At 36.9% G+C, this 12,968-nt stretch overlaps 2 protein-coding genes across 2 annotated transcripts; both read left to right on the forward strand.

The window, feature by feature from the left end:
- The first annotated feature begins 2,793 nt into the window (after positions 1-2,793).
- On the forward strand, positions 2,794-6,280 carry LOC123269770 (macrophage colony-stimulating factor 1 receptor-like). The gene is made up of 10 exons (XM_044735606.1): positions 2,794-2,967; positions 3,194-3,410; positions 3,475-3,623; positions 3,694-3,844; positions 4,856-4,998; positions 5,079-5,280; positions 5,339-5,459; positions 5,521-5,705; positions 5,788-5,960; positions 6,019-6,280. The coding sequence occupies exons 1-10, from the start codon at positions 2,794-2,796 to the stop codon at positions 6,193-6,195; spliced, it is 1,692 nt and encodes a 563-aa protein (XP_044591541.1). The 3' UTR covers positions 6,196-6,280.
- Positions 6,281-7,512: 1,232 nt separating this feature from the next.
- On the forward strand, positions 7,513-9,834 carry LOC123268298 (cytochrome P450 6j1-like). The gene is made up of 4 exons (XM_044733252.1): positions 7,513-8,638; positions 8,697-8,918; positions 8,995-9,246; positions 9,307-9,834. The coding sequence occupies exons 1-4, from the start codon at positions 7,798-7,800 to the stop codon at positions 9,468-9,470; spliced, it is 1,479 nt and encodes a 492-aa protein (XP_044589187.1). The 5' UTR covers positions 7,513-7,797; the 3' UTR covers positions 9,471-9,834.
- Positions 9,835-12,968: the final 3,134 nt, after the last annotated feature.

A 12,968-nucleotide genomic window follows, 5' to 3' on the forward strand; every position in this document is an offset into this window, starting at 1 on the left:
TGATGCTTTTGCACTCACGTGTTCGACTTGCTGCTTAAAGTTGAGTCGGGCATCAAGCATCACTCCCAGATATCGGATATATGGTTGTGATGTGATTTCTTGTTCTCCGACTTTCACCTTTATGGTCTCTATCGCTTTTCTGCTGGTAATAAGCACAGCCTCAGTCTTCTGTTTAGCCAGTTGTAGATTCATTGAGTCCATCCACCGGTCAACTTTCTCAAAGGTGATACCGAACATGTGGTTTATCTCATCTAGGTGTTTAGCAACGATTACGACAGCTACATCATCTGCATATGCAACAAGCTTGACTCTTCTTGGAAGAGTCAGTCTCAGCAGGCCATCATACATGACATTCCACAGAAGTGGACCCAGAACGGAACCCTGGGGTACACCTCCGGTAATATCATACTCTTTTGGACCATTCTTCGTGTTGTATCTCAGGATTCTGTCCGTGAAGTAACTAGCCACTATCCTACGTAGGTATCCTGGTACGTTTTTCTCTTCCAGGGCTTGCATAATGCAGTCCTAGTTGGCGGAGTTGAAGGCATTTTTGATGTCCAAAGTGGCCACCAGGCAGTACTTCTTCGCTCCACCCTTCCATCTGATCCCTTCGATTGCCTCCTTGGCCGTTGCAACAACCAGGTTGATTGCGTCCAGGGTTGATCGTCCTTTCCGAAAACCATACTGGTTGTCTGCCAGGAGTGGATCGACAACTGCTTCTATTCTTTGGTGGATTATACGCTCAAATATCTTACCTGCCGTGTCTAACATACAAAGTGGTCGATAAGATGACGGTTCTTCTGGTGGCTTTTTCCCTTTTGGAAGTAGTACTAGTCGTTGCTGCTTCCACTTCCGAGGGAAAATCCCTTTCTTGAGGCATGTGTCGTAGACGTCCAGGAACAATGATGGCACTGCTTTTATAGTTGTTTTTAAAGCAATATTGGGGACCCCGTCCAATTCCGGCGCTTTATTGTTCCCTACACGATTACAAGCCTCCATCAGTTCTTCCTCCGTGACAGATGGAATGTCATCCATTTCATTCTGCGCTAATAGGTAGTTAAACTCGCTTTGTTCGGGGAACAACGCGTTTACGATCTTCTGTAGGAGTTGAGGACACGTGGGTGATGTGAGCGCCACTCCTCGTCCAGCTTCTCAAACCTTTGAAGGGTGTTAGCTACACCAGTCGTCTTGGCCTTTATCTCTTTGTGAATGTTGACCTTTGGTTGGACGAAATCATTCAACTCACTGATCAGCTTGTCAAGGCGTTTGAGCGCTTGCGAACGCTTCATTTCAGCGCTTGCGTCAATCGCTGCTTGTTGGGCATGTAGCCCGTTTCCACTCTTGTTTGTTTCCTGTAAATTACTCATACTTTTTTGATTTACCAGCGCATCGTACGGAGTGGAGCGGGTTGTCATAACTAGGAACGGGTGTACCCTCGGAGATAGTACTCCTACCCCAGTTCCCTGAGGCCGAGTCGACACTTAGCCAGTCCCGGAATACACGGACGGACTAGACTCGCTCGGAGCGGTGAAGATTCCGATCTCCAGCACTCACTGCGTAATCCCTGATCAAGGCCCGAGGTGGCTGGCTCCTGATCTACTGCTGTAACTTACACCTCGGCAGAGCAAGCTCACATCAGCCGTGGCCTGCGTCGTCGGAAACTACGACACAGGTTCCGGACACTCCCAGTGGGTTACAACAGAGAACGATCTTATTCTTGCTAGGTCAGTTAGTGTGACCAACCCATTAAGGGGAGTTTTGTCCACGGGAGCGTATTTTATTTAGCTCCTACCCTCTGTACCTTGTCAACTAAGAGACTCAGTGTCATCCAAGGACAGCGAGCGTTCTCCCATCCGCTCGGAGAGACGCGCCCGGTAGCAGTATCTCTTCTGCCCCGTGTGTGTGTGTGTGTGTGTGTGTGTGTGTGTGTGTGTGTGTGTGTGTGTGTGTGTGTGTGTGTGTGTGTGACCCTCTAATAACTTTTGAACGGCTTGACCGATTTCATCGCGGTTGACGCCATTCGAAAGGGCTTGACCAAACTTATATTTTGAATACCATTTAGACCGATTCGAAGCAGTAAATTTTGAGAAATCTCAAAAAAACTACAAAAAAAAATTTTTTGAAATGTGGTTTTTTTGGAATTACTTTTAAATGGCTACACCGATCAACTTCAAAATCTAGTCAGCTCTTAAGATAAAAAAACACGTCGATCACCGCAAGCCCGGTCAAAATCGGTTGATTCGTTCGTGAGTTATCGTTGTCGAAAGAAAACCGAAAAAAGTCTTTTTTCGGAATTACTTCGAAATTCCTGGCTCGATCGATTTAAACTTGAAGATTATTAATGGGGCTTCAAACTGCGTCAAAGAGCTCAAAATGACACAAAAATCATATTTTTGAGCTCGAAGAGCTCAAAAACGTAATGTGTAATTTTGAGCGCTTAAGTACAAAATGAGCGGGAAGTTGCAGAGGTGGCCTTTAGGGTCAACCGTCGTCCTAATTTTTTTTTTGTTTGTTAAACTTAGGTTTTTTTTTTTTGCTTCATTTTGATTTTTTTTTTCTTTGACTTCTAGGTCACACTCAAGACCCGTAAGAATCGAGGTTTCCTCTCTACGACGTATTCTGGAAGGAGAATATCCAGATTTTGATGGTAATTGCTTTAGTAAATAAAAAAAATTTTTATTTACGCTTTTTTGGGGAGGGGACCGTCGTGCCCCAGAAAATAAATTTTTTTTTTCGATTTTCTGCAAAATTTCGACTGATTTATTCTAAATAGACAGAAAATAAAGGAATTTAATGGTTAAAAATATATTTATGACTTTTGATTCAATTTTAGGATTTTTGGACTTACGAACTGGAGCATCATCAAATTTCACACTATTGTCGATCGTTGAAGGCGAGTCGTTGATAATAGATTGCAAAAACACTAAACAAATAACGTTTTTGTATCCAAAATTTCCCAAAAATGAAGTAAGTACTTTGAATCTCTGATAATTAGTCAAAATTTGTTGAACTAGTATCAAATGGATGGAGTTAAGCAATAAAGACTTAACCAACATTTTTAAAAAAATCGAGTTATTATGATGAACTAAGTAATCTTATGATACTAAGTACGTTCATCATAATAACTCGATTTTTTTAAAAATGTTGGTTAAGACGTTATTACTTAATTCCATCCAAATTGATTCTCAAACAGATCATTACCTCTCCTGAAGAAATAACGGTCTCTTTATCATCAGACAAAGTGTATTCTGCAAGATTTGAACGTAAGAAAGCGGTTTATAACGACAGTGGATGGTACGGCTGTGCTGATCTACCAGACGGATTTGACAAACTTTATCAAAATCAGTTTCCATATACTCCTGATCTTTATAATAGTTCCAATGTTCGATGGGTTTATGTCTTTGTTAAATGTAAGATCGTTGAAATTTTAACAGAAACTTTTATAAGCTAAAAAATACAACAAATACGTTTCAGCGCTCGATCACTTGTTCGTAAATACTCCGTTTGTACTAAACGATACAGAAGGTCATTATCGGCTTGTTGAAAAGGTCGGTAATGATGTTACTCTGCCGTGCCGTCCGACTTCACCCAAGTACAGGGTTGGATTGCAATTTGAAAACAGAGTAAGTAACGATTGTTAAAGATTACTACCTAATGTCGAAATAGTAAGAAAAATAATTTTCTTTTTTTTAGACAGATGTTCCATTTAATTATTCTTTATATGATCCAACAATAGGATTTGTAATTAAGAACATTAGCAGTAATCATTCCTTGTATTATATTTGTGAAAGTTTTAACTCTACTGGAGCTTCAGAAGTGAAACATTTTCAGATAACCCTGAAGCGTAAGTTGTTATCAGTCACTAACTTTTTTGCACTTTTACGAAAGTAATATAGGAAAATTCGCCAAAAGAATGTATGCTAGGATAGATGCGCAGTATATACCCCGGATGGTGACCCCTAATAATTTCTCAACCTATAATATCTTGGCAAATATATCTCGGCAATCATATCTTGTCTGTGTTGGCCTATTTTCGAGCATAAACACACCCAAAAATAATGTTAAAAGGGCGCAACACGATTACGCGCGTTTGTGTTCGCCTATTTTTGAGCACAAAATCTGCACATAAATTCAAAATTGCACCAAGACATTTATGTCTGAGATTTTATTATTTAATTGTTTTATTGTAAAATTTTTTTCTGATCTATAATCTAGTCTAATCTACAGTCTGGTTCATAATCAATGGACGTAACACATGAATATATGTTAGCATATAAATCCATGGAAAAATTATATATCTTAGAATATGTCCTAGGAGGTGTGCCGTTAACTTATTCCCAGAATTTAATACCAAGACAACTAATACCTGTAATTTGATCCCAACGTCAATTGATCTCTCCGAAAACTGATCCCTAAAATGATGGTCTTACTATGGGGCGAAGCCTCCTATTTGAAATTGAATAAATTATTATTTTATTCTACATCTGTTATTACCATTAGTTTCAATCGTGTCCTATGATGTTGTTTTACTGTAGCTCGATTTTTTCTGGGAAATGTTATTGTGAAATTTAAAGAAATTAGTCGTCGTATTTGCTTGAACGATTGTGTATGATTTATAGTTTAATTTTCAGATTGTTGATAATGTTGATAGCCATCCTAGGATATATCTTAGCATATAGTTTTTCGGTGAGTTTTCTTATCATATATTCTAGGATACATAATTTTTCCGTGGGGGGAAAATTCTGAATTTGTAATTAACTTGACTTAAAGTCCAATTGACACCAATCATTGCATAGCAACCTAGCACTACAACTTTAGTTATTTGGATATACTTATGTCATTTACATACATTTAGGTTACCCTGAATTTCGAGATGTGCCGGTAATATCAACTGACTCACTTACCCACATGGAAATCGGCAAAGATTTCATAATAAAATGTGAAATTTGCATCTATCAGCCCAACAAATATTCTTTTGGATGGCAGACGTCTCGGCCAGTAACCATCCATATATCACTAATTCATCCAGTATGATAATTGGGTTTACTTCCTTAACCTCTAAAAATTTTTATTTCCAGAACAATCGAACCAGTCAAAAATTGATCCGTCTCAACGTTTCCAATCGTCCGAGTGTCGATTTTTGGGATTCCGACATCTGCGAAACTCAAATTATCGAATTGCATATCAAAAACGTCACTCTTGAAGATTTTGGCTTATATAAATGTGACCTTTATCGATACCCAGTTCTGAACTCAGCCACAGTTAACCTAGTGCCTCATGGTAAGTATTTTTGGGCTGGTTAGTTATCAAGAATAGTAACACATTGACTTTTGAGCAGAAAGAAAGCATTTGGAGTTGTCAATGAGGGTTCAAAATGATTCAAAGCCAGTCAGAACCTCTTACAGTTACACTTGGGACCTTGAAGTCGACGCTTATCCGTTACCCGTCGAATTCAAGTGGTAAGTCATACAATTTCGCAGAAAGTTGCCAGTACTGTAGTCATTTATCAAAATTTTTCAGGTCCGGTCCAGACGGGTATGAAATTTCCAATTTTTGGAATTTTGACAACTATCAAGTCAACGACGAACGATTTACAGTTAAATTAACCAAATGGGATGTTGACTGGAAGGACACTGGGACTCATGTTATTTTTGCTCACAATTCCGAAGAGATTAAAATTTTTACTTTCAATGTTCTAGTCGAAGGTATGCCTATTAGTGATCAAAGACAAATTCAATTCAATCCCAAAAATTAGTTAATCTATCTCTAGTCTATGTTCTTATTCAGGGATTCCAGAAATCATAGACTTCGTAGAAGATGATGTAGATTGCTATTCAAGGCACGAAACAGTCCTCTTCGACTGTGCTGCGAAAGGGTACCCTCAGCCAATCATTACCTGGAAGTTTGGCAAAGACTACAAAAGTTCGAAAGATATTCCACTGACTTTTGTTTACTCTACGGTAATTATCCGTTGTAACTTTAAATTGCAATTACTTCTAAAAAAGATACTTTTTACAGAATGGTACATCTACTGATAACATTCCAAAAGTTTTTTCTACTGCCTGGGTAGAGATATTGGGGTCCGGAATGATATTCTGCGAAGCATGTAATAAGTACGGGTGTGATTGGAAAGTAATGCAATTTGTCTATATTACATTGAGTCCTAAGTGCTGCAACACTAAGAAGAAGCAGTGATCGAAATTACATTTTACAAGCTTAGAGTAGTATCAGAGATACCACAATATGTTATTTTTTATCATTACCTGAATTTTTATTGAAATCTGATCGGTACTTTTTGTAAAATAAAATAAAATCTGTGATTTCTCAAGAATCAATGATGAAGACAAACATTTTTTATATCTACTCTTTTAGATAAAATCGTAGAAAAAAAAATTAGGAAAACGGTTGATCCTAAAGGCCATCTCTGCAACTTCCCGCTAATTCCGTTAATCCTGGCCGCTTTTTTTGAGCTCTCCGAGCTCAAAAAGATACCTATTCCATGATTTTGAGCTCTTTGAGCTCAAAAGTCTGATAGAAGTTTCATAGAACAATATTTTTTGAATTTTCAAACCACAATAATTTTTGAATAAATGAACCGATTTTTACGCGGTTAGCGGCATTCTACGCATTTTTTTGAGCCTCATAAAGAATTACTAAGTTTCAATTGGTCAAACTAGAAATTTTGGAGTAACTCCGAAAAAACACTTTTTTCGGTTTTCTTTCGTTCACGATATCTCTCGAACGAATCAACCGATTTTGACCGGATTGGCGGTGATAGACGTGGTTTTTCAAGGTTAAGAGCTGATTAGTTTTTGGAATCGATCGGTAAAGCCGTTTAAGAGTTATCCCAAAAAAACCACTTCTGAAAAATTTTTTTTCCTATTTTTTTTTAGATTACTCCAAATTTCTCAAAATCTATCAGTCTGAATCGGTTCAAATTTACAGGAAATCTAAGTTTGGCGAAGCCCTTTCGAATGGCACCAACCGCGATGAAATCGGTTCAACCGTTCAAAAGTTATGAGGTTTACATACTTACACACTTACACACTTACAAACTTACACACACACACAAACACATACATACATACATATAGACACGGTGAAATCACCGCGGAAATAGTCAGGAAAGCTTCCTAGGACCTCAAAACGTCGAGATCTGATGAAAACTTGATTTTTGAAAAACGGGGTGAAAACAATAACTTCCCGATTTTTGACAATTTTCAATTTTCTTAGCAAAAAGTTAAAAATGGAATCTATCCTAAAGATCAATTCAATAGACCCCAACTTCAACCGATGGAATAACTTCTCTTCTTATCGACCAGGAACCTCCGTAAAATTGGAAACTACCGCCATCTACCAGCTCATCGAAGCATCCTCGACCTCGTTTAAAACCTGTTTATCTCCTCTCTTACCGCGCGAGATTGTGGAGCGGATGCTCCACTTATATGTTACTCCCTGGCTTTGCTTATCAGTCATCTGGTATCTGAGCGAATAATTCAGCCACAAATTTAAAAATAAACTTTCAATAACCCGACCACCAGTTTAGTGATTAACAGTATTAGTAAATTTCGCTCATTTTGTTATAAAGTCCAACTTAGACTCGCAATCCTACGGCTTATTAGCTTACCAAACAAGAGAATTTATCGCTGTATCACAACAATGCGTCATAATTGCAATGATTCGGCATTAATTATGTCTTGTCATTGTAGTAAATAAAAAAATTACATAAGCCAATTGTGCCTTCGTATAAATAATATCACAGCCGTTTGTTAACTCAGTCTTATTTGAACCGTAAGCATGGAGCTAATAATCGGCCTTGTGGTGGTGTTGATCCTCCTTTACTACTACTTCACATCAACGTACAATTTCTGGCAGGAGCGCGGCGTAATTGGTCCCAAGCCAACAGTTTTGTTCGGAACGATCAAAGATGTGATCTTGGGCAGGCTATCTGTGGGCAGCTACCTTAAGAAAGTCTACGACGAGTATCCCAATGAACCCATGGTGGGAATCTTCACGAGATGGGAGCCAGTTCTGATACTAAACGACATGGAGCTGATCAAGAATGTTCTGATCAAGGACTTCAAGTTTTTTATGGACAGAGGAATGCGCATCTATGAAAAGCACGAGCCGCTGACAGCGCATCTCTTCTTCATCGAATCCAAGAGATGGCGTGCACTCAGGCCCAAGATGACGCCAGTGTTTACTTCCGGGAAGCTCAAGGACATGTTCTACTTGTTAACCCAGTGCGCTGACCAGCTGGACAAGTACCTGGACCAGTTTGATGGCAAGGAAGTTGACATCAGAGAAATCAGTGCAAGGTTTACAACAGATACAATTGGTGTGTGTGCTTTCGGATTGCAAGCTAATGCTCTCGCGGAGGAGGATAGTCTCTTTCGAAAGATGGGCAAGAAGATCTTCGAGCCTTCCTGGAAGAATATGATCAAATTCAGGGTGAGGAACTTTGCGCCTCAGTTGTTTGAAGTGATTGGAGGCCTGTTTGAGGACCGTGAACTTCACGATTTCTTTGTTGGCATCACTAGAGACACCATTGAATACAGAAAGAAGAATGGGATCTCTAGGCACGATTTTGTAGACTTGCTGGCGATGATGAAGGACAGTTGGAACAATGAGGAATTCGGTAAGTTTTAAGTTTAATCGTTTGGAAACAAATTGACACTCATTGTTTTCGATTGCAGAACTGACTGATGAACTTCTGGCTGCCCAATTGTTCGTGTTCTTCATTGCTGGTTTTGAAACCTCATCTTCTACCATGAGCAACTGTATTTTTGAGCTTGCGATGAATCATGAAGTACAGGACAAGCTGCGGGAAGAGATAAAAGAAGAAATGGAGAGAAACAATGGCGTGATTACCTACGAAGGGATTAAAAACATGAAATACCTCGACAAAGTATTTAACGGTATGCTTCGGATTGTTAAATATTTTTATTTGATAAATCATAATGATTATTGATGAAAATTTTTTTTCGTTTTCAGAAACGCTAAGGAAGTACCCGCCGGTAACGTCGGTAATGCGGAAAACTACCAGTCCATACACCTTTCCTGGGACAAAAGTAACCATACCTACGGGTACCAACGTATGGATTCCAAGTTTTGCGATCCAGCGCGATCCAAAATATTATCCTAACCCTGATGTGTTCGATCCCGAGCGGTTTAGTGAAGAAGAAATAGCGAAACGTCCGGCAATGGCGTTTTTGTCTTTTGGAGACGGACCGCGCAATTGCATTGGTAAGTTAATTTGTGAATTAGAAGATTGGTAAGATAATTTATTAATTCTTTCATCAACAGGAGCCCGGTTTGGACAAATGCAAACTAAAGTTGGAATTGTTAAGATTCTGCAGAACCACAAAGCCGACGCTTGCGAAAAAACTGACAAAAATTACACGATCAATCCTCGTAGCTTCCTTTTGGCGCCGGTTAATGGCGTGGTTGTTAAAATAATTAAACAATAGATGGGTTATTGTTTACTTTGATTAAAGAGTATAACTTTTTTATGTGAAGAATATGTCATAAGTAATGAGTAATCTATTCCAAAATAACATTAAAATTGATATGTTTGTTTGGAAGATATTATCAAAGAAAAAATATTTTTTATCTATTTAATTTTTAGATAGTGATTTTTGATAAAACTTGTTATAAATTACGGCTCAATTTGATATCATAAGTGTTATTTATTATTTATTATTTGTCTAAGTCTGAAAAAAAATGAATTAATTGTATGATAAATAATGACTTTTGTTATAATATATCACGAACTACTACAACGCACACCGAAATTATAATTAATGACTGTTCATTGCTAAAAGAATTAATTTTAGAAGTCATTTGTTGAAGATATGTTACATGATTTATGACCCAAATTTTACTTTTTGTAATTGAGTATTTTAGTTTATTCGTTGTTAATTACTTAAAAATTAATAGAAACAATTATTGTTATTAGTGCGGCGATTATTATTTAATTATTGTATTTATTTAGTTAATAATTTTATATTATTGTTACCGAAGGTATGATTAAATTAAGAAAATAAGCGTGTGAGAAATTATTACGAAGCCGAGCGAATTAATTGTAAAAGAAATTAAAAGACTGGGAAAATTATTCTAAGTTCCGAACAAGATTTAGTATGGGAAAGTGATGAATGGATATAAAATGAAAGAAGTGACGATTATTATTTTGTAAGAAATAAATTAGGTAAGCGAAAATTTTATAAGTCCCGAGGACAATTTAGTATGGAAAAATCAACGAATGGATATATAATGAAGGAAATTGCGATTAAAATAATAAAGAATTGTGAATTTGACGAAACGAATGGATAGAGAATGAAGAAAATTGCGATTAAAATAATAAAGATTTGAGTTTCAAAAATAAAAACTTAGAATTTGGCGAGACGAATGGATAGAAAATGAAGGAAATTGCGATTAAAATAATAAATAATTATTTTTGAATGCTATTTCGAGAACACCGGACAGGTGTCTAAAACGACTCTTCCTTTTCGTTACAAGAGAGTTAGGCAAAAAATGATAAACGCCAAAATTTGGCTCGATAAAGCAAGCAGTTCTTTCTCGGGAGAATTACTCGGGCGAATACTCTTCACCAAGTAATTCCAGAGGATGATACTCTACCTGGAGTCTGACCAAGGCCCAGGTAAGTATCATGAACCGACCGGATGAAAGTGCTTCTCCCCGTGCCGAAGCCTTCAGCTGAGGTACGGTAGGTGATCATAAGCCGTGTAGGTGGGGGCGAAGAAGACACTCTCCATTCGCTCTCGGGGTAGAGATTTAGGCCCAGGGGTGACGGCTAGTCTCCTGGGAAAGCGGGGAACCAGCTCTTGACAGTTAGTTCGCGATTTTGAACCGCGAGTATGTGTGAAAAGAGTGTTCTAATATATTGTTTATATTGTTTAATTTGTTTATATTGTTTATATCGTTTATTAACATGATCAGGCCAATAAAGAGGTATTTTTTTTTCTTTGATTTATTTAAAATAAAGTGTTTTGTTTATTATTTTGTTATTGATAATGTAATCCCCGTTTATGACCCTGGACTCCGGCGAGCAAATTTCGAGCCGGGGACAAATAAATTATTTATTTTTATAATTTTTGAAAACGTGGACGTTACAGATTGTTCACGAGACAAAATTGTACTTAAATAACTACAATGTATAACACAGAAAGACACGAAATTCGATTTTTTTATACGACTATGTAATTTCTGTAAATATTTAACGTGAAAAACGTGTTTTTTTCTTGATAAACTTCAATTATAGTTTCCCATCATATATTTGTAATGATCATGATATCGATATTAAAAGTTCATAATGTCTTGATGAAAACTTTCTTCTGGTTCTTCTTAGTATTTTTCTATTTTTTAATCTTTTAAATTGTTTTAAAAATTAATTAACATTTAATAAAGCATCATTTCAGTTCAAGTGCTCAAAAAAAAAAAAAAAAGACTATTTTTAAGGGGGTATTCTAGTCTAGAGGTCTGAATTTCGAGCGTTTTTTGGCAATTAATATAAAAGAAGCAGTTAATATTTTTACTATACAATTTTTTAACATTTGTTTATTAATATTTCAAGAATACAAAAAAATACATTTCAAAAAAAAAAAATAAATTTTCAAAAAGATATAAGTCCTTGAAGTAGAGAAAAAAAAAAGGCCGTGTCCTCGTGAAAAGGATTTCTCCCTTTGTATCCATCTGAAAAAAAAACAATGCCAAATTATTGATCAGTACAAATGTCATTGTCGCACAAACCAACAAAACTTGAAAAAAAAATTTTTTTCACAAAATGGCGGCTGTTTAAAAATAGAAGTCGATTTTTTTACTCATTTTTCAACTTCCTCCAATTTTTTAAAAATATTACAAATTTGAAATTTTCAATTTTTATTAGTTAGTGCGAAAGCGAGATAGTTGAAAAATATTCATGCTAAATTTCAAGTAAATCGGCTGATTAGAACCTAATATATCTGCATCACCGTATCGAAAAAAGTAGTTTCGAGAAAAACGTGTTTAAAGTTTAACGTTCAGTTTCAGGCAGCGTAACTGATAAAATAGTACGTATAACTTACATTCTCTTAATCAGCCATCCCAGCTTCATACATTGGGCCTTCCTCTACTTCATATTGACTGTTTTCAGCATTTCTCTCTGTATAACGAGTAGTTCTTTCCTCTTTTGAAGCATCTGAAGCTCGAACCTCAGACCGTTCAATCCTTACTGCGTTGCGCCTAACAGCAAACCCATGGGATTCCAGACCTATTTTTATTCCCATTAGACTCATTATTTGTAAAATAGGATAAAAGCCTTCATTGAAAATGCAAACTGCTAAACAATTAGCAATCTCAATTGTCTGGGACCCGGCATGAATATGTTTGGGTGCAAATGTCCATATTAAAGAGTTAAGTGACTCGTTGTTATTTTGAGTTTCGCTGCCCAAGCAACGTTCTAATAAAGAATCATCTGATAAGCATTCGTAAATAGGTTTCATAACTTTTAAAACCTTATCAGTTAGAGGTGGATTTTCATGGTGAAAGTCATCCTCAGTTCCTTCGGCCGCTGCTTTCTGCCACTTGCACCAGCTGTCTGGTCCAGGAGGGCAATTCATGTGCTGAGGCTTCTTATCAGTTGAAATTTTATGCAAGTACGTGGCCCATATTTCTCGTTTCATATCTTCAACGGATTCAGGATGACGACGGATAGCTAATCCGTAGTACGCAGACAACTGAGTGTACTTTATCAGTCAATTTACCAGCACCCTTACCACCAATTCCACTATTTTATTTTTTTGCCTTCCGGAGACGCGATCCCATACGTTTTTGGACGTGTCCAACACATTCTTTTTTAATAACAAAATCCTTTCAGGGAGATATTTTTGAATATCTAAACTATCAAATTATGAAAGAAAAATTGTTTCATTTTTTTCAAAATTCTAGACTAGAATACCCCCTTAAGAATT

The sequence above is a fragment of the Cotesia glomerata genome, linkage group LG7 (assembly GCF_020080835.1).
Source record: "Cotesia glomerata isolate CgM1 linkage group LG7, MPM_Cglom_v2.3, whole genome shotgun sequence".
NCBI classification, from domain to species: Eukaryota; Metazoa; Arthropoda; class Insecta; order Hymenoptera; family Braconidae; genus Cotesia; species Cotesia glomerata.

Bases quoted from the DNA above. Each gene is read 5' to 3' on its own strand.
- LOC123269770 (XM_044735606.1), top strand. From the start codon at position 2,794: ATGGTTAAAAATATATTTATGACTTTTGATTCAATTTTAGGATTTTTG. The intron at 5,281-5,338 runs GTAAGTATTTTT...ACTTTTGAGCAG, and splicing joins AGTTAACCTAGTGCCTCATG to AAAGAAAGCATTTGGAGTTG. The intron at 5,961-6,018 runs GTAATTATCCGT...TACTTTTTACAG, and splicing joins TGACTTTTGTTTACTCTACG to AATGGTACATCTACTGATAA.
- LOC123268298 (XM_044733252.1), top strand. From the start codon at position 7,798: ATGGAGCTAATAATCGGCCTTGTGGTGGTGTTGATCCTCCTTTACTAC. The intron at 8,639-8,696 runs GTAAGTTTTAAG...TTTCGATTGCAG, and splicing joins TTGGAACAATGAGGAATTCG to AACTGACTGATGAACTTCTG. The intron at 8,919-8,994 runs GTATGCTTCGGA...TTTCGTTTTCAG, and splicing joins CCTCGACAAAGTATTTAACG to AAACGCTAAGGAAGTACCCG.